The 22369-nt window shown below is 42.7% G+C and overlaps 1 protein-coding gene across 4 annotated transcripts in view; it reads right to left on the bottom strand.

Moving 5' to 3' along the window:
• arhgap4b (Rho GTPase activating protein 4b) overlaps positions 1–22369 on the bottom strand; it is a 31777-nt gene that overhangs the window by 3286 nt on the left and 6122 nt on the right. For 3 of the 4 annotated variants that reach the window (XM_047595128.1, XM_047595144.1, XM_047595135.1), the window contains exons 2-23: positions 19108–19423; positions 16558–16729; positions 16278–16440; positions 14790–14852; positions 14523–14696; positions 14172–14300; positions 13115–13336; positions 12126–12227; positions 10726–10911; positions 9974–10058; positions 9052–9079; positions 8654–8750; positions 7177–7237; positions 7003–7080; positions 5735–5863; positions 5105–5210; positions 4780–5010; positions 3716–3771; positions 2756–2927; positions 1889–1990; positions 1539–1646; positions 1126–1228 (exon numbers count right to left, since the gene is read on the bottom strand). In XM_047595128.1, coding sequence (XP_047451084.1) covers positions 1126–1228; positions 1539–1646; positions 1889–1990; positions 2756–2927; positions 3716–3771; positions 4780–5010; positions 5105–5210; positions 5735–5863; positions 7003–7080; positions 7177–7237; positions 8654–8750; positions 9052–9079; positions 9974–10058; positions 10726–10911; positions 12126–12227; positions 13115–13336; positions 14172–14300; positions 14523–14696; positions 14790–14852; positions 16278–16440; positions 16558–16729; positions 19108–19177 — 2637 coding nt within the window. In that variant the 5' untranslated portion in view covers positions 19178–19423. Of the gene's footprint in view, positions 1–1125; positions 1229–1538; positions 1647–1888; positions 1991–2755; positions 2928–3715; positions 3772–4779; positions 5011–5104; positions 5211–5734; positions 5864–7002; positions 7081–7176; positions 7238–8086; positions 8115–8653; positions 8751–9051; positions 9080–9973; positions 10059–10725; positions 10912–12125; positions 12228–13114; positions 13337–14171; positions 14301–14522; positions 14697–14789; positions 14853–16277; positions 16441–16557; positions 16730–19107; positions 19424–22369 lie in introns of all 4 variants that reach the window. The other variant, XM_047595153.1, reaches the window with a different exon arrangement.

The raw sequence follows: 22369 nt of genomic DNA, 5'->3' as shown, positions 1-22369 counted from the left end.
GTCACATTTTAAGTTTAATATGTAAAGAATAAATAAAAGCATCGAATTCGGTTGCAGAAGTGGTCAAATTCTGATAAATGTCTAGAGTCAGTCACCGCTCAGAGTCTTTAAGGAAACTTAAAGACTCAAGTTACTTCAAAAATAATAAGTAATACATTACTAATTACTTGTTACTGTAATTTCAAAGCAATTAATAACATTATAATGTTACTGTCTTTGAATTATAAGGCAAAATAACTATAACTACTAATGACTAAGCTAGGCTAATGCTAACAACAGCACAATACAGTGGAGCAGTTATGGCTCATGGAGCGTCACATATTGATAGAGATACTGTGAATTTAGGTGTATTCATGTTGAAATCAATATTACTAGAAGCTACTACTGTATATTATTGGAACCAAACACCTAAAGAAAGATGGCGCCACCGCGCTACACGTGTCCTCAGATTGCTCGTGCTATTTCGTGAGGTTCTTTTGGTTTCAAACTGAACTTAACTATAATGTTCTTCCTTTTCTCTGACGAACTGAAAATAATGAGCGTATGTTCATCTGGTGAACGTAGAGTCTGACTCTGCTGCTGCTGCTGCTGCAGTCACCTTCTCCCCAGTCAGCTGTTCTCTAGCACCAACAGGAAGCTAACATTAGCTCGAATGTTTTTTTTCTCCTCTGCTAATCTCAAATTTGTATAAAAACACACAACTTATTTCATTTAATTAGTTTCGTGTTTAAAACCCAGTAATTGCATTACTTTTGTAACATGTTACTCCTTCCTAATGTTGTGTAGTTCCTCCTTGTGTCTCCAAACATGTTGTGACTCATCAGATCAATAGCGCCACCTTGAGGGCATTAACATAAATACACTGGGAGACCATGTTATGTTCAGTGGACTTTTGTTATTTCTTTTCTATCTTCCTTATGGTTTCTTCATTTCCTTATTTACATAAATAAATACATGTTGCATATTCTCACATACACCGGATCGCTGCTGCCGGGAAACCATTAGTCATCTGATTTACTGACAACTGAGAGTTGAGCGTTAACTAACGGATGGTGAAACTGCTGAATCTTTAGAAACCACAATATGGAAACTAACACAGTGAAACGTCTCCTCGTCCACACTGACCTTATCGATGGGGGTTCTTTCCGGCTGGACGAATGGAGGTCTGTCTGGGGGTCTCAAGTTGCCCTGTCTCACCGTGTCCAAAGTGTGTCTTCGCTCCTGAGACCTGGAAGACGAGCACAAAAAAAAAAAACAACATAAATGTTCTGTTTTTTGATTTCTACCAACTCAGGAAGGTTTTATTTCCTTAATACTCTGAGGGTCATGTAATGTTATGGGGTGATGGGGTGTGTTGCCTATTTCTTCCCTTTATGCTGAATGTTTCTGCCGCTACTAAAACACAGACACAGATCAGACATAACATTATCCCTGATCTAAGCAACATCCACATGAATGAATGAGTGAACGCCAGGTCCAAACGTCCCGTCCTGTGGTCCTAATGTTGTGGCTGATCGATGTATACGTGTATAACTTACACCGGCAGGTGTCTTGTTGCAGGGGAGGTTGGCGGCTTCTGATTGGAACTCCCCTCGCTTCCTCTCTGTCTCCCTGGCAACGAAGCGCTATCGCTGTTCACTCGCATCCTGTCAAGACGCACACACACACACACACACACACACGCAGAAAGAGAAACTTAGCAACTTTGCGTTGTGTGTTCTCATTGTACGTGCATGTATCCGAGTACGACAGCCTGGAACTGATTGCATCTGTCTGTGTGTGCGTTTTGTCGTCTGCATCTATTACGCGTGTGCATTGGTGTGTGAATGTACTCGTGTGTTGCACTGTGTGTGTCTGTGTGTGTGAGTGTGTGTGCGTCTGTGTGTACCGCGTTGTGCTCTCCGTCTGTGGATCTTCTGCTGTCAGGTTTCCAGTGCTGCCTCCTCCTCCTCCTCCTCCTCCTCCTTCTTCTCTTTTCCCTCGCTCTGACCTGAGGGAGGAGGAGGAGAAGAGGAGAGATATATTAGGCCTATATTTCACCGGAGAAAGTACAACCAGTACAAAGTTTAAATGTGGGATAAAGACAAAGCGGGAAGACGATTGTGGGAGGGAGTCGAGGAAGGAAAAAGGAAAAAGTGTGACCAGAACAAAAGGATTCTGAGGCCAGCAGGACGAAATAACACAAAGTTATTGAGCCCGAGTTCATGTAAAAAACAAATTCATTGCTTTATCTTAACGGTACCATAGTATTGATTTCTTATGCTCATGCATGTTTCACATCGAACAAATGTTAGCAATTGTTGCAAAAGCTGTGCATGTTTAACACTTGCAGATAAATGTATATTAGTGCATCACAGCTGAATAACATTTTATAACCAATAACTCATTCATTGTCGAACACATGCAGTCAGCATGAATAGCAGACACACGCGTGACATTAAAAATCTGAAAATGACACGTAACAGTGGTTGAATTTCGTAATCACACCTCACTGAAGAGGTACTGGACAGTTTCAGTCCTGATGAGAGCAGTGAAAAATAGGAACCACGCTGCGTCTAAAAACACGCACAGACGCTGATGAACGTTGTGCATGTGGACCCTTTTTAAGTCCTCGGTTGTTGCCACCGTTCTCACTTTGCGTTTAATTATAATTGCGCCGCATTCAAAGTTCAGTTATCTAGGCCAGGACCCGTTTCCAGATGACTGTCACGGGAGAGGGGGAGGGGGGGGGCTCCGGCATAAAAGTGTCACTCACCCTTCCAACACACTGATGTACTTGTGAGGGATGAGGCCTTTGACTCCGCCCACCTCGCCCCTCCACCAATCGCAGGAGGCCTTGCTGTGAAGGACGAGCGGCTCTCCCTGCTTGAAGGAAAGCTCTGCCGGAGACCTCGCCACGTAGTCGAACATAGCCACCGCCTCCCACTCTGCACACACGAAGACAGCGAGATTAAAATCCCCTCATCTCAATGTTAGTCAGCAGAGCTGGGCGGCTCGACCAGAAATGTATATTGGTATTTTTTTCATGTGTTCCAACATTTTCTATTCGACTGGTTGAGAGAGGAATTAATGCAGTAGATTGACTAAGGATTGACACTATTTTACTGTGATGATGGGTAAATATTGTAGAATAATCCCACACTAGTAGTAAAACAGGTTTGCATGGCCCCGTGTTAGCACTGACTAATGATGTGGAAATCTGGGGATATTTACAGCTCATCAATAAAAAAAATAAAAAAAATAAAATGTTATCGAGATGAAATGTAGAAATGCAGACAATTACATTTAATTTGACATATTTAATCATATTTAATCATATTTAAACTTCTATGTCTGTAATATCAACAGCAACGCGACCGGTTACCGTAATAACTGTAGTCTGCGTGCAACATTTTTTTTTTTTTCTCATTCATAAAAAGCTAAAATTGAGGACACTTTTGTGGGGACAGCTTTAGCTGGGGGACAGAAATCTGGGATGTCAGGTCATCCTAAAAAAAAACAAAAAAAACAGACTTTTCCATCTTCACCACCAACATGGTGTAAAATGCTGGTGTATTAAAATTTCGTATCATAACGAATTCAGTATGAACCGTTTTACCGCCCGGCCCTGTTAGTTAATATAAGCGACTACTAGAACAATAACATGGTTTGATGTGTGGTGCATCCACAGGGCGCGGCTTGTGCGTGACGGAGGCGTTTGTGTCCGTGTACTGACCGTCCTCACTGGGCAGAGGCTCCGCTTCTCCGTCTCCCTCCTCCGTGATTGGTTCACTGCACACAAGCAGAAATAAAAAAAGATAAATAAAAAAAAGAAAAGTTACGCACAGTTCCCCTTCTGCTCGGCGCTCAGACCAGTGGTCTCATCACAGACGTTCTTCATACAGTTTGCTTACGCAAGTCTTCACACTCCAGAATGAGACTGTCTATTATGTAAATGTTCACGAAGGGAAGTCGGTCGAGCAGCTGATTGTGGACCGTTAGATTTGATTTTGGACGCTGGAGGCTTAAGCGGTTTCTACACGAAGCATCGTGAGCTGCATAAAACCAGTTCCAAGGAGACGTGGAAAAAAAAAGCTGCTTTATAAACTTGGAACGATCTCAAATCCAATCTCGTACTCAGTTCAGTTCAATTCCATTTTATTTAGTTTATTTCATCCGTAACAAAATGTCACGAGAAGAAAGAAACCTTGAGCTCATATACTGTAGGGAGGGTTGGGGGGAGAAAAAAGCTAATGCCAGGTCTTATGTTTGTGAGGAGTCGTCTGAGGAGAAACAGGATTCAAAATAGTTTCTCAGGCTGCAGCAGATTGATGCATTATGTATTAAGAATGAAGAACAAGCCATTTTTCCAAACATCAAGACCAGTTTTGTACCTGAAACTGACAAAATCCTGCAGAAGTTTTCGTGCAAGTCAACTAAATCATTTAATAATTACAAAATCAAACACCTCCACTAACATACATACATTTATATTTATAATATAATATATATTTTTATACATAGATCAGATACCTATAAATAACTGCTGGTATTATTATTATTTTTTTATTCTACAATTTTATTATTTTTATTTTAATTCCACATTTTTATTATTTTTATTTTTATTTCACATTTTTATTTTTTATTTTTATTTCCTATTTTTATTTTTTATTTTTATGTTTTTTTAATCCTACATTTTTTATTTTATTTTATTTTATTTTATTTTTATGAAAATCTTGCCACCAGATTTTGAAACCAGACTTTTTCCAGCGTTCACATCAACGGCCGCTCATCTCTCACCAGTACTCCTGCTCCTGCTCGGTCATGTGCTTCTCGTAGACGGGGCCCGGCAGCTCTGACTGGCCGGGGAAGATGATGTCGTGCTGGAGGATCATGGTTTTGACGAGGTCATTGACCTGCGGCTGCCTGGCGACGGCGTCGTCGGAGTCCGTCCCCCTCAGGAGGCTCGGGCCGAAGCAAACGGCCAGGTTGTAGGGCTGCATCATGTTCTCGTCGCTGTACTGAGACACACTGGGGAAAGGGGAAAGTATGAGGTTCACGGCGAGCAGATATCGGAAAAAATGCGAGAATGTCCCACGCGGGGTTTGTTTTCGTTGCAGCTTACTGATTGAGGAAAGCGAAGAGGTAACGAATCACGATGAGGAGAGGCCGCGGGAAGGTGGAGAGGATCGCTTTGATCTGGGCTGCTTTCTCCGTCGCCCCTTCAATCTCTGATCAGGAAGGAAAAAAAAACATTATAAACGACATGGAACAATCACTTTTTGTGTGTGTTTCTTGGCCAGGACGCCGACTGGAATGTCTAAGAATTTATCGGAGGTAAACAACAACATGCACGGGAAGGTTCACAACCTCGGTTAAATGTGCAAACTGTGACTCAGAGTGTTTGCTCCGCAGCAACAGAACAGTGCACACCTACAGGACTATAACAAGGAGACAGCAGAAGGGAATAAGTTGCACCGCCTTGCATCAACGGTGTATTATTTTTGCACAAGGGAAGCTTGCATGTGTGTCGGGAATCCACGGCGTGAGGCTGTTGCTAGCTAAATTTGGATAAGCACGTTTATTTATAAGCCAAATAAAAAAAAGTTTAATGCACTGCACACGACGGTGTGAGTCAGCACTAGGAACCAAATTGATACAAAAAAAAAAACTAACCGAAAGCAGACATAAAAAAAAGCCCAAGAGAAACCTGGGTGTGAACAGACGGACGGAGCTCATGAAAAGGGGACCTTACGGACACACTCCAGCAGCTGAGAGTAGCTGTCGTAGGGGAAGAGCGGAGGCTCGAGGCCCCTGAAGTAAAGCTTCAACACGCCGGCCACGGAGTCCAGGTCGCACTCGCTGTCCGACAGAGGATCCTCTCCTGCAGGGAGTTCACACAGACAGACAAAATAAAGAGCGATGCACACTTCCCCCCTAAAAAAAAAAAAAAAAAGCACAGGATGTTGCTCTAAAATGCCTCAGGCACATCAGCTGAGTCATTATTACTGCAACAAAAACCAGTCTAGACATCACCCACTGCCTTTTCTTTGAAGCATTTGAGATTTGTTCCTTAAAAATTCACGTCAGTCTTATAAAATTAAAGAGAGAAGCTGGTGAACTTAGCGCCGCATTTAGCCGCTAATGGACTGACCATTTCCATTCCAGAGCTGCTGAAAGGCAAAGCAGAGCTAAAAAGAGAAAAAATGTCACATCGCCAGCTGGAAAAAGCAAGAAAATGCAAGTTTATTCACCAGTGCATATGAATATTTATGCGTTTTTATGCTATTTTTTGCCATTTTGTATTGACGGTGTAGGCGGCAGGTTTTCTTCGGGTCAGTAGAGATATCGTGTCTTTTAATGCATGAGGATTCAGCGTCTCAGAGGCTTGTCTTACAGCATGTGGACTCACATGACCTCCCTCTCCACAGTTACCTGGACTGAAAGGGTGCTACCAACGGTGTATCCCAGTCTTCTTCACATTAACCTCCTGAGACCCTGCGTCCTCATATGGGGACGTTACGTTTTAGGTTTGCAGCAGCAAATTCTGCTTTGTTTTCATCATCTTAATCAGACATTAGTTGGTGTAAAAACATGATAACATTCATGTACAAAATCTCAGTTTTACAGTTGAAACTTGTTTATTTCACGATTCTAAACTTTTCTAGTTTAATATGAGACACAAATTCTATTAATAGTAACGAGCTATAACTTCGCTAATTAGAAAGAACTCAGTTGAGGATGTTCATTATTTGCAATTCTGCTTTCGTACAACAATGTTCACACATGGAAACTTTGTTACATATTGGTGACTTTATTATAATATTAATATAATATTAATATTAATAATATTCTATAAAATAATTCCAGTGTCACATAAGGACATAATTCTTTTCCAAAAACGACTTCCTGTTAAAAAAAAAAAAACACTTATTTTTATAGTTCTTAGGTCCTACTAATCCCAAATAAAGAGAAAATAAGGAGTCTCAAGGTAAATAAAAAAAGGTAAAACGTAGCTCTTACCTCTCTCAAATGCATCACGGATGAGGTTAACCTCCCTTTGGGAACCAGGAACTCTGAAGATTCCTTCATGGTGGAGGCCTGACACACACACATTACAGTATATTACACATCCGTCTATACAAAGACGTCCACAAACAACGGCTACTCGCTCTGTCCGACTAAAAACTAACTCACCGTGAAGGTTTATGAAACGGATGCAGCTTTCAACCACCACAGGAATCTGCTGCCCGGAGCTCTGCATGCAGGAGAAGGAGAGAACGATCAGAGAAGGAGAGGCGAGGGGGAAAGCGATGGAAAGAGGAGGAGGATGCAAAGTTAGAAGATGTGTGAGATACAACAGAAGGAGAGGGTTAAAAGAGCAGGAGAAAAACACAAATGACTAAAGGGCTTTTTTTATGACGGTGGCTGCACACTGCAGACAAAATGTTTGCAAGCTTCAGGCTATTTAAAATGTGGTGTAAACCCTCGTATTGTCTTTCCCTGTCATTTTGCATTCAGTATTAAGCTATCCCTTATCCCTTTACTAAGATATGTTGGATTCATATTTGTGAAATTTGTGGGGGAAATTAAAAAATATACAAAAAAAATGTCTGATTTACTGCTAGCGTGGGATTATTCTACAATATTTACTCATCATCACAGTGAAATATTACATCCTAAGTCAATCTACTGCATAAATTCCTCTCTCTACCAGTAGAAACGTTTTTTTTTACGTTTTTGGTCATATGCCCGGCCCTAATACAAATAGCGTATAAGTAATGGAATTAGACTAAAATTATCCCTCATATATTAAAATAATTGCAAATGTTTTAGTCCCATCCACTACTATAGAGGAGGCGGAGTTTATGACCTTTACTGCAGCGTCGCGTTGGCTTCACTTTTGAGGACCTGTCATGGCGTCCACTTTTTATACAGTCTACAATCTGAGCGCCCTGGTTCCAATGGTTCTGATTGGCTGCAGGTTTATCCATCCTTTCAATTACTAAACACCAGAATATAAATCCACTTTTCTCTTAAAGGTTGCAGCCCAAGTGCCATGCACGCAGTTTTTATGAGCAGTGACAGACGGCGTTTTTTTTGGTACCTGCGTCCGAGACATTCTCCTTCTTCTTCTGCACCAAGCCAAGCACAGCAGAGCAGGGGCACAGAGGGGGGAGGAAAAAAAGCGTCAGAGATTAGAGGAGAAGGGAGAGTGGAAAAAAATAAGGGGAATAAAGATTTAGAGGCAGCGGGAAGAAGAGGCGCACATAAGCACACGCATTCAATAAGAGGAGTCGAGAGGAGGCAGCAAAGAGGCCAGTGCATTTTAATCCCTTTCAGAAGAGAGAGGACGAGATAAAATAAGGAGGGGGGGGGGTGGATTGAAAGGAGAGAAAGCCAGCAATAAGCTATAAGCATGACCGTAAACATGAAGGCGGCAATAAGTACATCGGGACAGGGAGGTGGAAGTGGGGGGGGGGCGTTGCATGTTGCTGTGAGGAACCCCCAATTTTTTCTGCGTCAGAGTGTGACAGGATTTTTTGCTAAATGATTCCCTCCGGAGAGGCTGAAGAGCGGCGCAGCGAAAGTGCAGCAAGCGACACAAGGGAAGTAAAAAACAAGAGGGGGGTTGTGTTTCAGAGGCGCGTGTCTCGGTTCGTGTCAGTGTTACCTGTATGTAGGACAGTATGTCTGTGGTGAAGAGTGTGTGGCAGAATTGGGAAACAGGCCTGGACTTCCGAATGCGCACTGACCGAGCGCATTGCATTCTGGGAAATATAACGGGATAAAATGTGTGATCTCATTTTACACATGGTTAATTGAAAGTCAAGATCAGTCAGGTATCCTCCCCCCTTCTATATATAATTATATATACAGTCCAGAAGATGCTGTGCAGGACCCTCAAACTCCCAGGTCTCTGTTATATATTATATATATATTAGAATATTACAAATAAAAATTCAATTTGGTTGAAATTTGGTCTTGTCCCTGTCCTCTCTGCTCTCTCCATGCCTCTACACCTCTCTCAGTCACACACTTTATTCTCAGCTGAATGAATTCACTGCTTACCTGGAGGGGTCACTGTCAACGGCCTCGGCTGGAAGAAAGAGACAGAAAACAAGAGTCAGGTTATAGATTTAAAGTGCTGGTGCAAAGAATATTTAAAGGTCCCATATTATACTTTTTTTTTAACAATTTCATATCGGTGTCAAAGGTCCAATATTATTGTTTTCAAAGTGTATCACCCCAAATTCAGCCTTGGTCTTGAATTTCAACCAGTCAGAAAGTGTCTCTAGTGAGTTCTGCTGAGAACAGGCTGCTTCTGTGTCTGTACCTTTAAATGCTAATGAGCTGTGTCTGTCCACGCCCACTCCCCGCCCCTCTCAGGGAGAGGATGCTGCGTTATCATGTGCTAATGTTCACGAACCAGAATCTGACCACAAGGAGAGGTTCCTGAAGCAGTTCACACCCTGCGGCTGCAGCAGGACGTTTCCGAGTGGTTAGTTAAAAATATGGTGTGTCTGAAAATGTTAGTTTGTTCGTTACTAGCACGTAGCTAACGCTAGCTTCCGCTAACTGTAAGGGTAATTGTTACGGTTCGCTGATGCAGCCAACAACAGAGCAATGGCTGTGCTTGTATCTTTTGTCATGTGCGTTTATGAGGAGAAAAAAAATGGCGGTGATTTTAGAGGGCGGGCTCTTCTCTCCCAGGGGGCGGGTCTAAGGCAGCATCCACTACTAATATGGGACCTTTAATTTTATTAAAGGGGTGACTCTCTAAACCGGAGAGGAGATGGGTGTGAGCTTCATCTGTAACATCTGTAGTCTGCCCCTACAGATGTTACAGCCCCTTATTACAATATAACAGCATAATACACTTGAATATCCAACTAAACTGTCAGTGTCCACGTTGAAATGTGGCTAACATGAAAATCTTTTACAGAAATGATCAATGGCGACATTGCATCTAATCTAAAAACTGTTAAAGTACCTTTCTGTATGGCATCTTGTAGAAGATCATGTTTGGCTTGAAGTTTGGAGCTCAGAGAACTGCTGGTGAGGAACTCCTTCACTTTCTAAAATATAAAAAATAAAATTTAAAAAATCCAGAAACAATTGAATCTTTGTCAAGAAGAGAAAAACTCCACGAGGCATTTAAAGATTTTTTTTTCCTGTCTTCAAACGCTCTCTGGATTACCATGACCTAGATGACTGAGAACCTTCGCAGAAAGAAAAAGTAATTTCGGCCATGACTGAATCATGGCCGCGCTTTTAACATCCATTTTACTCAGTGATTCTCATCCGGGGGCCCCGTGGTGTAATTGCAATTAAAATAAAGTATCCTTTCAAAGAGCTCACATGACATTTATAGAAATAGGATTATTTTACTCAAATGTGACTGAGGCCTTTATCTACCAAAACTACAGAGGGTTGCAGGACTTTTTTTTTTTCTCTAATTACATCTGTTTCACAAGAGTAATTTACCGTATTTTTATTCTCGCTCCCGGTTGCTTTGTTTTCAGTTTCTGCATGACGCTGTTAATCCAAACTTAACACCATCTGCATCCGTTTCAAATTAAAAAGGCCAATACTGTTTACTTTTCTTAATAATGCCCTTATTGTGAAACATCTGCAGGAAGTTGTTGTGGGAAACTCGTTAACTTGCATGCTCAGGTGCAGGTTAGCGCTTTAAATCAAGCTAATGTTACCAACAAACCACGAAGGCCGAGAGCATCGACTCACTGTAAAGTAGTAGGTCTCTGTCTCCTGCTGATTGGCTCGACGCTTGGCAAGGGTGAGCTTTGGGACGGCGCTTCCTCCAGGGGCCTCGTGCGATAGGCTGCTGGGCACGTCGGGGGAGGGGTTACACTCGCTGTCGCACATGGTGTCCAGCAGGGCGGCGAGCGTGGCTTTCAGCGTTTTACTGACCTGGGCGGGGAGAGCAGCAGCACAGAGTTACATGGCTGGCAACAGAGAAGAAAGTAGAGGACGGGAGCTCAGTGCATCGTCTGCATAACTAATGATCTAACTTTACGCTTGATCAAACAAACTCAAACCTGCGTGATAGCTGAATTATCTACCTCCCGTTCTACTTTTAGAAAACCTCAAGCAGACCTGAACTTTGATAGCGAGTCAGATAAGATGACGCAGGATTTTAAATTCTATTCTAGCTTTTAAAAGGAGCCAATGAAGAGAAGCTAGAACTGGAGTAATATGATCTCTCTTGCCAATTCCTGTCAGTGCTCTTGCTGTGGCATTCTGAATCAATTGGAGGCTTTTTGAAGAGCTACCCGCTGATGAAGTATTAGTGTTATGGCTTAGAACTCGAGATGAATTTGCAATTTTTCCAATAAAAGTGACTGCTATTCAAGATTTCACACAGTTTTGCTGAGAGTTGTCGACGTAACACAACGCTGAGACCAAAAAATATACAGAAATTGCAATCCAAAAAAACGTCGAATGAGGTCAGCTTATCCGAGTAGCTTCTTCAGTTCTGACAAACTAGTGGGAAATTGAGGTTTAAATAGGAAAAAACCTCTGTGGGTAACACCCAGCCTTCACAGATATACAGATATTGCACTTCTTCTTTTTCTTAAATGTTCATGAAACGGTTTGTAATAGTGCAGTTATTTAAATGAAGACACTTTCATATTGTATGTCTTCGCACTAAAACAGAGGAAAACATTTGGAGTTGTCGATATTTATAGTTTAATGCGCTGTGTTGTGTTCATGGTTCGGCCTCCTTCAGATTAAAGTGGCACTCTGGATGATGGACCACTTGTAACTGTTAATGAATAATCTACACTGTCATTGAGAAAGTGTAAGCTACATAATGTTATAGTATTTTCTGCAGTATCACGTTGGTATTATAGAGATTTGTGCATTTTTCTTTGCATGCACATCAAGGAACTGAGCTGAGATGATGAGAAACGGTCACTGGGAACGCAGATGTGTGATCACATCATCCACTAATAATAGAATTTACAGAGACGGACGTGAACTTGAAAGCCACACGACTTCCCCACCTACAAATGTCTGCAGTCTCATTTACAACATTTACACAGCGAAACCCCAGCGGAGTGCGTTAACAGACTCACATTCACGCCGAGCTAAGGACAGACGAGTAAGAACAATTAGCTGACCTCCTCCGTTTCCAAGGTGACGGCTGCGAGTCGAGACTGAAGCTGCTGGAATCTGGTCTCCAGCTCGTACCTCACCTGGCTCTCCGCGCTAACCTCGCACACCTGAAGCACACAAACAAAAAGACGTTAATGGAGCTAAAAAGTAAAACGTTGTCGAACCTGCGACATCTCACTGTTCTCTAAAGAAATGAAAACGTGGCTGCAGCTGTTGAATTTTTAAGGATTGTTATCCATTCACCACCAACTCTTGAACGTTGAGCGCTAAAGCTAAAGCTACTGTCATCCAAGATAAGATAATAGTTGTACTGATATGTGCCTTAGCGTTGAGAGGTAATAAGAAATGTGAGAACATTTAATCCATTCGTCACCATTTGGAAAGATAATAAAAAATGTGAGCATATATAGAAATATTTATTCATTTCCTTGTACTTGTACAGAGATTTTAGCCAATGGGGAAATGAATTATGCATTTAGTACTAACTGGCCATTGCAAAAGACTCCTAACTTCAATATAATGTTAAGGATATATGCATCAAATTACACAACAGTATCCAACACTGGTCTAGTCTAGTGAATCTGATTAATGCACATGAGAAGTACATAGTTAAAGGTACTTATATCGTTAGCCTAGGAGCATAATTGCCTAAGTCATATTTGAACATAGCTGAAAAACAATTGAGCATTTGAATAGTAAGCACATTGGTATTTTTATTGATATTGTAACAGTAAGTCAAAAATTTACTTAGGCGACTATGCTATTAGGCTAACGATATGCAAAAGTCTTTAAAGCAATAGGTGCCATATTTGTGAAGGTAACCAAAGGTATATTTTTTTGCTGTTGCATTACATTTTTTAACTTCTTTTTTATCTCTGCTCTGCCTTCAGACTATTTCCCCCACTGTGGGTCGAATAAAGTGTCACCTCTCTCTCATCGTATTGTATTTCGGGCGTCATGACACGGCTCTACCTGAGAGAGACAATAACCTCACCTGGTCTCCCTCGTGTGGGTGGTAGCTGAATCTGAACGGGAGGCAGAAGGCCGAGTCGTGCTGCTGCAGCAGCGCGTCTCTGTCGCCGCCCTGGTCCAGGGCGACCACGGCGGCCTCCAGCTGCTTAAGGCCCGTCTCCTCCGTCTTCTGGATGCGCCACCTGCTGGCCAGGTAGCACTTCATCACCCTCTCCATGGACAGATGGAAACCGAGGTCGCAGCACTGCCGGGAGGGGAGGACGAGAAAATCAGAATCACTTTATTGATCCCAAGGGGGGATTAGTTTTCGTTACAGCAGCTCCTACTCAAAGTGTTCAGAACAAAGAGCAATGTAACTGATGGAGAGATTAAGTAGGGACCTCCCACCTACCTACTGTAAATGTTTTATATTAAATATGTCTAGTGATATTTATAAATATACAATATTATTATCATTTTGCATTTAATATTAAGCTGTTCAAATAACACACAGGTTCAAATATTGATTTTTTTTTATTTCAAACTAGTGCTGAAAGATACTGTCTCCTACTGCCATTTATCTCTTTACTAAAATATGTTGGATTCATGTTAATGTGTATTTAAAGAAATTTAAATTTGTGGGAAAATTAAAAACAATATATATATAAAAATGTCTAATTAACCAAAGACAGGGGTTCCCTGTTAAAGACCTATGATGTAGGCAATAAGAATATGTAAGAATAATAATACATGCATCAATGTAAAAAATACAGGTATAAGTGAACACGTGTTCCAAGTTGTTGCTCTATAATAACACTGAATGTCGGGTATTGCACAGTGTGAAATTAGTGCACATGGTCCAGAGTCCAGCAAATATATTAAGAAATCTGTACAAGTATATAACGTGAAAATGAACATGAGTTATTGTATAAATATGTTAAGAAATATGCTATTGCAACCAACAGACTCAGAGTGTCTGACAGCGTCAGAGTGAGGAGGACAGAGGAAGTGATGGGGAAACAGGTTGAGGGTGTTTCATCTTTGGCATATGACAGTATCTCAGCTGTTCTTTAGAAAATAATGGGAAATATGTATCGTACGTCGATGAGAGTGCTGACGTCCTGCAGGTAGTACTTGTTCATGGCTGCGTTCGCTGCCGCCAGGTTCAGCAGGTAGTCGTTACGAGCCTTGGTGCACTTCAGCTGGGTCTCCTGCACCCTGCCGTGCCTCTGTGAATGTGAACGCAAAACAAAAACCCCAATATAACAAGTGTGACAACACTGTTTAAAAAGATAATATGTGCACATGCCCATAAAAGTCAAAAATACACAGGAAATCTGAACACAACAGGAACAGGAAGTGGCTCGTTCAGAGGAAAAACCACACAAAGACTTCCTGTGGCCCGTTTTGTCTTGTCTTCTTCTACAACACACTACAACCCACACACTCACCTTCTCCATCAGCCGCTCCATCTTTTTGACGGAGCTCCGCCTCTGCCCCACCAGCGTGCTCTGGCCGACGTCCGCCGACTTGCCGGTCTGCCTCTCCTCCAGCCGCTCGGCCTCCTTCAGCTTCCCCTCCGCTATCAGGCAGTCGGTGTGGTACTGGTTGTAGGTCTTCAGAGCCTTGGTGAACGCCACATCAGCGCTGTCAGTGTCACCGCTCCCTCTATCCACATGCATTTTTTAACGTGCGGGATAAAAGCTTAAAGTGCTCACCGTCTGCAGCTCAGTCGTGACCTTAAGCAACTCATCCTGCATCTGGATTCCAACTTCTTTGCTCTGCAATGAAAAGAGTGTTAAAATATATATATACACTACGCTGCACTGATGCTTGTGCATTAATTATTTTAAAGGAGCAGTTTGGGAGTGTTGTTGCTGGGGACATCCTTCCTTTGGAAGTTACAGATGAAGCAAATGTTTGGCTGAAACGTGACTGAAATGTGTCATTTTCCACCGGAAATGAATTGTAGCTTCTTGCTTTCTCCCTGCTAGTGTGAACGCAAACGCTTGACACCACTTTGGTGACTGCGCGCTTAACGTAGCGCTAATGGCTACATGTTATTAGCTTAGTTCCTGCACGTGATCTCCCATAAATCTGTTGCTTTTACATTGTTTATATTTGTTTTTATGTTGAGTTGCTCGAGCTTTGTTTTAAGAATACACACACAAAATGTGTGTAGTCAAGATAAATAGATAACTGAGTGTACGAGCTTTGTTTTTAGCATAGAAACGCATGAGATAAATAGTTATCTACGCTTGTATCTACGTACGCTAAACCAAGCGCTAATGTGTTTAGCCTAGGTTAGGTCCAGCATGTGGCTACCCATAATTCCACAATCTGATTTTGCATTCAGTTTTTGTATATGTCAATTAACCACAATTAAAAGTGGTTGTGTGCAGGTGGTTTTATTTTCACTTTTATTTTGGCTTCGCTAACTGATGGTTTGCTCTAGCTTTGCTTTTGGCAAAGACTACACATTTACTGTCATTTAATTTTAGTCATGAAAGTGTATATATATATATATATTTTTTTTTAGAGTGCATAGCATTACTTTGGCAGCAGTGACATCCTGCATCTTGAGCTGAAAGTGAGAGCGGAAAAGTTAAAAGGATCTCGCTCTGTCTGGCGTGGCGCCAAAAGCTTCTTTGAAACGACTTAATTAAGATTCTGTTCACTTTCCAGCTACAAGAAGGTACAGAGTGTCTGACAACCAGTAATTTCAACAAGATGAGCCTGTGTACTTTATGTGATTAATGAGCCTGCAGATGCCACGGTGGTACCAGGACGAATACGCGAAGGCTTTCGGCGCGTTTGCTTCTCCGACGCTGACAGCTAACACCTGTACTTATTTGAGTGACGCGTTTTTACTACAAAATGAATATGGCAGCACTGATTAAACGAGGCTTCGTTTTCTTGGAGAAGACAGTTGAGTTGTATATTGGAGTGACTTGATATAAATGCACAGATCTGGATGCTGTCGTTCAGTCCAGATAGAGACAGTGCACAGTAAACTGCTGTAACACACATGAATATGTCAAAACATGGCACCATGATTTGAGTTGACCAGACTCTCTCTAATATATGGCTCTGATTATTGCACGTTTTTTTTAGTTTTTTTTTTAGAAAGACTATCCCAGCGCGTCCACTGAAAGCGGTGGGACCCCCCGCGACCCCCGCGACCCCCACACCGAGCACCCTCTCACCCGTTTGTGCAGGCGGTGCGTGTCCTCCGTGCTGTGCACCAGCCTCTGAGTGAGCGTGTTGCAGCAGGTGTCGCCCAGTGCTGCATGTTCCCGGCTCTCCAGACGGGTCTGAGTCAGCAAAACGGACCAGACCTGACACACGGACTGACCCCACTGCTCCTTCCTGCAGGGGGAGGGGGAGGGAACAGACACACTCCCTGAGCATCCCCTCAAATAACACCTCCAAGATGGAGAGAAGATGCATATTCATGCACGCACAAACACACACACATGCACCTACTTTTTAGTCTTGTGGGTGAATCTCTCCGTGAGTTTGTCGAGGGCGCGAGCGTATTCAGCCTCGATGTCGCCGCGGCGCCGCAGGAACTCAGACAGATCTGAGAGCTGCTGCTGCTTCACCTCCACCTGAGAGTCTAAAATCTTTATCTGGTCCGTCAGCTGGGCCCGCAGGTCTGGAGACAGCGGAGAGACGGGAGACGGGAGAGATCAATGCACGGTTAGAAGCCTTCGATGCGCGCTGACATATGCAAACAGAGACGGAGACGAGAACATACGTTTGGTGAAGGTTGTGATCGGAATTTTTTAGCAGGTGGTGAATGTACCTGCTCAGGCAGAACATGAAATATTTACCAAACCTTTCACTGTAGCTCCAAAAAAAAAAACAACTCCAGTGCAGGAGAAGGAGGAAAAGGTTGTACGCAATACAGCAATACACCAATACAGACTTGAGTTCTTCTGAGGATTCTGATTTTAACATAAGAGTGACCCTCATTCCACTGCACTAAACTCACTGTCTGTATTTAAAAGGTGATGTATTTATACGTTTACTCAGGTCTAAGGTCAATCATAGGTTAGTCCCCTGTTTCAGGAGTTTGTGTACACATAGTTCGGATGTAACTACCCATAATGTTTGAAGAATTTCAGTCAGGACTCGTCTCTACACTTGTCCTGTTAGATCTTAGTGTTTCACACGTGCGTTAGACTGGTTTGAATCTGTCAGACAGATTCCAGTTTGTCCATGTAAACAATGACTCTTCTATATATGTCAAAGCAGGCTATGGCGTTCCTCAGGGTTCTGTGTTAGGACCAATATTTTTCACATTATACATGCTTCCCTTAGGCAATATTATTAGAAAGCACACTACTATTAGCCAGCTATATTTATACCAGATAAAACTAATCAGCTGGTTAAACTCCAAACATGCCTTAAAGACATAAAGGCCTGGATGACCTGTGAAGCCTCTTTTTGTATAAATTAAAGTGAATTAAATAATTCAGGATTTGTATGTGTTAAATAACCATTTTTTTCCCCTTTGCACAGGGACAATCTGTTATTCATTATTAAAAATATATACTTTTAGTCGTATTTTAGATCCTATTCCTGCATTTTAAAAGTAAATAAATCTCAGCACTGAATTTTAACTTCCCAGATTAACCATGACGTCCATGTAATGATGAATATTAAAGCCTGTAGCACCGAAAATTTTAAGTTATTAAGAGATGTTATGAATCAAATGGTAATAATATGCAACACCAACATATTATTGTGTTAAAAAGAAAAAGCCGGAGGCGTTGGATCCGTATCTCCACTAATTCCTGAAACTATTTGCTCACTGCAGGTACAAAACCATAAAACGGTTTGTTAAATATTATGCTTGAAATAGAAGAGTTCTAAGACTTCATTTGAAACCGGATGAAGCACCTCCCACTTCAACTTCTATAATTATATTTAATCGACACCCTTGTGTGTCTTTCTTTATGTATAGAGGTCAGTCTAAGGTTTATTCTAGTCATGAAATAAAACAAGTTTCGTTAGTTAAAACCTCAGTTTGGTTGAAGGTTGCAGCAGGAGATCACTGGACCTGCAATCCAGACGCACATAGACGGGAAATTTCAACTAAATTTGACAGTGTGTGTGTGTGTGTGTGTGTGTGTGTGTGTACGCTTCATTCCAGCTTGTAACTACCCACAATTCCACAATTTGTTGCTTTTACATTCTGTTTTTTTTTTTTTTATTTTATTATTTTAATTTAGGGCTTAATAATCCTGAGACGCTCGTGTGCCTGGAAATGATGCACGCACACGGAAAAAGTAGAAATCTTTTGCAGCCACATATTAATTTCCCATTAATATCTCTATCTGCACAGTTAATGATTCTGCCTCGAGTCATTAACGTCGTTCCTTCAGGTGGCGGGATTTAATAACAGAGGGCTCTGATTGCCTCTGCCTCGTATGGATTATCGCACATGGCTCGCTTGTCAAAATCCATCACAACCCCGATTGCTACGCACACCGGCTTGTGTGCGCGTGCAGCTAAACCAACAGTGCAGCGCCCCCTGTGTTGCGCTTTCCTTTGAAAAGACTAGAACACCTCCCTTCAGCCCTTCAGCCCGCTCCCTCGTTCCCCCTCGTTTTACTCTTTTCCTTTTTCCTTGTGTGCGTACACAGCCCCGGGCTGACTGGATGTGAGGAGACAGCATCACTAATACTGGCTATAAATACACCCCTGTAGTACAGTACAGAGATCCAAGCAGGGCCAGCCCAGCCTGGCACGGCACGGACACGCCACGCATCGCACACATGCTGCTGCCGTGTAAAAAATCCACAATCTAAAGCCTTTTCTCTGCAGACCTTCCCTGACCTCCCGTCTCCAGAAAACTCGTGGGCGTGGGCCTTGTGGCGTGTCCATGCGTATGCTCGTATGTCTGAGCGGAGCAACCGCACACGTAGACACGCGTGAGCGCACACGTGCTGCTTTGCATGCATTCATGCGTGCAGGTAAGCGCACAAACAGAAGCGCGACGGATGAATAAATACGGAGGCGGCTTACCCTTCATCTGGGACTCGTACTCGGCCAGGCTCCCCTTCTCCCTCCTCAGCTTTCCGTGGGATGTCATCATCTTTGATCCCTCGACCTTCCCTCCCGATCCCCGATTCTTCTCCGAAACCTCAGCTCCCGCCTCGGCTGCGTGGACTGCGACCTTTCACCTCTGACCCTCCTCGGCCTCGCTTGCCCTACAGATCCTCTAGCGCATCAGCATCGGCGTCAGCGTCAGCGTCGATCGGATGGGGGGCGTCGGTCGGGTCGATGCGTCATGGAATCCCCTGGGTTTCTGAGATGAACCCTGATCCATAGGTGAACTGGCCTGGGAAGAAAACAGAGGCAGGGAGAGGTGACTTATTGAGGCCGGAATGAGAGCAGGAAGGATTCAGAGGGAGAGGAAGAGGACAAACGAGGGCAGGGTGACAAGAAAGAAAGGGACAGTGACACCAGAGAAGGGAGATTTAATAAGAGGGGCCGACGAGACATCGGCAGGGACGGGGTGAGGGACGGGGGAGGGATGAGGGGGAGGGATGAGTAACAGCAGTAACGAAGGACTTTCGGAGCCTTGAGGTCAGCGGTGGAGGATGAAAGTAATAGTCAAATACGCAATCGGATGTTCTCCCACGGTTGTTTGTGATCGAGACGCATTCTGACGGCAGGATGTAGTAAACGTTGACCGCCGCAGACCGGTGTGCGATTCGCTTCCACTTGTGGTCTGTTGATGCATCAGCAGCTTCTCACAGCTGGTTTGTGGGTTACCTTCGCTCTTTACCGCCGGTATAGGGTTACTGCACTCAGAGCGACATAACGTCGGTTAAGTCATAATTAAACGTGCAGCTCAGTCTGGGAAAATGTCGAGTGATGTCTGCAGGTCGACTCTGCCAACCTCTCACAACCCCGACCTCACACAGAAACACTACATTTATTTACTTTATGTTGTTTTTTTTATTATTGGTTTGTATGTCTGGCACATTTATCTATTTTTTTGAAAAAAATACTAGATATGGTACATAATATAAGATGTCTAAGTTATGAGATCAGAGTATAATGCGTAAATACAGCCACAACGTTATGACCACTGACAGGAGAAGTAAATAACTTTGACCGTTTAGTGTCAATAAAATAATGTATGTAGTTTGTAGATGTTACTTAGACATGTAGCACCCACCTTGACCAGACCAGCCACCCCCCACCCCCATCCCAGCCTGATGTGGGATAATCCACAGAGGACCATCCCCTCAACCCACAGGACCCAAAGGCCTCCGATGAGTCACAGCTGTTTTGAAGACCTACACAATATTAGGTGGATGGTCATAATGTTATGGCAGATTGGATGGCATATTACTACATTCACTCTCGGGATTTGTCTGCACGTCCCTGTTAGAGCTATCAGTTCGGTAATTAACATGCATTCAAAGAGTGGGCGAGAACCGTAGAATTTTAAGATGTCAGCGAAGTCAAATTTAAGAAAATCTTTAATCATTTAATCTCTTCACTGATATCACTGAGGCTTCCCACACAGCAGCATGTAAGAGCTGTCTGCCTAATGGGGTCAGGGGACCATGAGGTCTGCTTCCATTTATTTTTTAGCAGAGCTACAGCGACTGGTATTAAACTAAAAAGCACGCTGGTGTTGAGTTTTAAATAAAACGGAACCAGTCAGAACAAAGAGACGGGTCAGACCAGAACATGTGATGCAGATTCATCCATCCTGCAGATCCCTCGTCATAGATCTCATTTTCTTTACACTGGATCACACTATGTTTAGCAAATATAGGCAAAGAGTGGGACTCTCTCCGTTGCTCATTTCTTCTAACCGATCCCGTTCGGCTTCATGAAACACAACCCTGTGACATCATCGGTTTTAACTCAGCCAGGAAGTGGAGCAGTGGGATGGACGAGCACGTAAAGTATTTTTTCCTCCATCTGAAGTATTAATCTTTCAGTGATCTCCTCAGCACAGAGACACAGGACACTCCCAGGCTCCGTGGAAGTGTCCAGGAACTCACGTCGGATCCAACGGTGATTTGATTTGAGACACTATTGGCTACACCGATCAGCCACAACATTAAAACCAGGGACATGAGAGAACGTGAACGACGTCGACCATCTTGTTACAAAACATTGTTCTGCTGGGAAACTTCTGGACCTTGTGTTCATTCGTGTGGATGTTACTTAGATATTTAGCACCCACCTACACCAGACCAGACACCCCCACCCTCATAGCAATGACACACACACACAAAAACACTTCAGGAACAACTCAAAAAAGACAACGCAAGTTGTTGACCTGGCCTCTAAATTCACCAGATGGTATTTTTGGGACTCACAGATCGAATGATTCAACTCAGATATAGAATTGCATTCTGCTGATACCAAAAAAAAATGTACAGGACAGGAAAGAAAATAACTAGAAACTAACGAGGGAAATAACGGGTAAAACTCTGCTTCACTTTCTGCCTGAGAGACAAGTGGAAAAGGTTTGCTCTGCTTTCTGTCTAAACAAAACCTCGATGGTTCCACCGGGAGCTGTGGAAGTTCTTCATTCCTGTATCCTGATGTGCCAAAAAATATATATATATATATTTTTTTTTTTAAATCCTGTCACTTTCTCATGACAAACTGATTTGAGAAGTGCAGGTTCCAGCATTTTTTGGGTTTCAAACTAAATCCCACTGTTCTAATTCATTCATTCTAAAGCAAAGTCCTCCAGCTTCAGGAAGTCAAATCGTAAATCACCGAAGTGTTGTTTTAAAATGCATTTTCTTTTCTGTATCTTAAAACACGAACACGAGGAAGAAAGTCAATGGAAAGACACCAAGACGTGTCCTTGCAAGCTCAAAATGACTCAACTCGAAAGTTGAAAATAAAGTTGCATTCTGCCGATACCGAAACATGCAGGACGAGAAAGAAAACGAGAGAAACTTGAGGAAAACAGCGGAGAGAAGCAGTGGAAGGTAAAAATTAGCTTCACTTTGACAATTTGCATGTCAAATATGAGGAAGTGCTGCAGCTATGATTCCAGAAAGGCTCCATTAATGCATGGGAGCATCAAGTCAGTTGATGGGAAGTGAAGGTTGCAGCATTTTATGGGGGATTTATGGGGGAAGTTTTTAATCATTCTAAAGCAAAGTCCTGCGATTTGATGAAGCCAAACTATACATTCACAGCGTTCCTTTCTGCACTTTTCTTTTCGGTACGTTAAATCAGAACACGAGGAGGAAAGTCAATGGAAAGAAATGATTCAACTCAAATCTAAAATTGCATT

The sequence above is a fragment of the Mugil cephalus genome, chromosome 1 (genome assembly GCF_022458985.1).
Source record: "Mugil cephalus isolate CIBA_MC_2020 chromosome 1, CIBA_Mcephalus_1.1, whole genome shotgun sequence".
Taxonomy (NCBI): Eukaryota; Metazoa; Chordata; class Actinopteri; order Mugiliformes; family Mugilidae; genus Mugil; species Mugil cephalus.
Note: the sequence above shows the minus strand (reverse complement) of the source record. Positions and strands in the feature narration are given on the sequence as shown.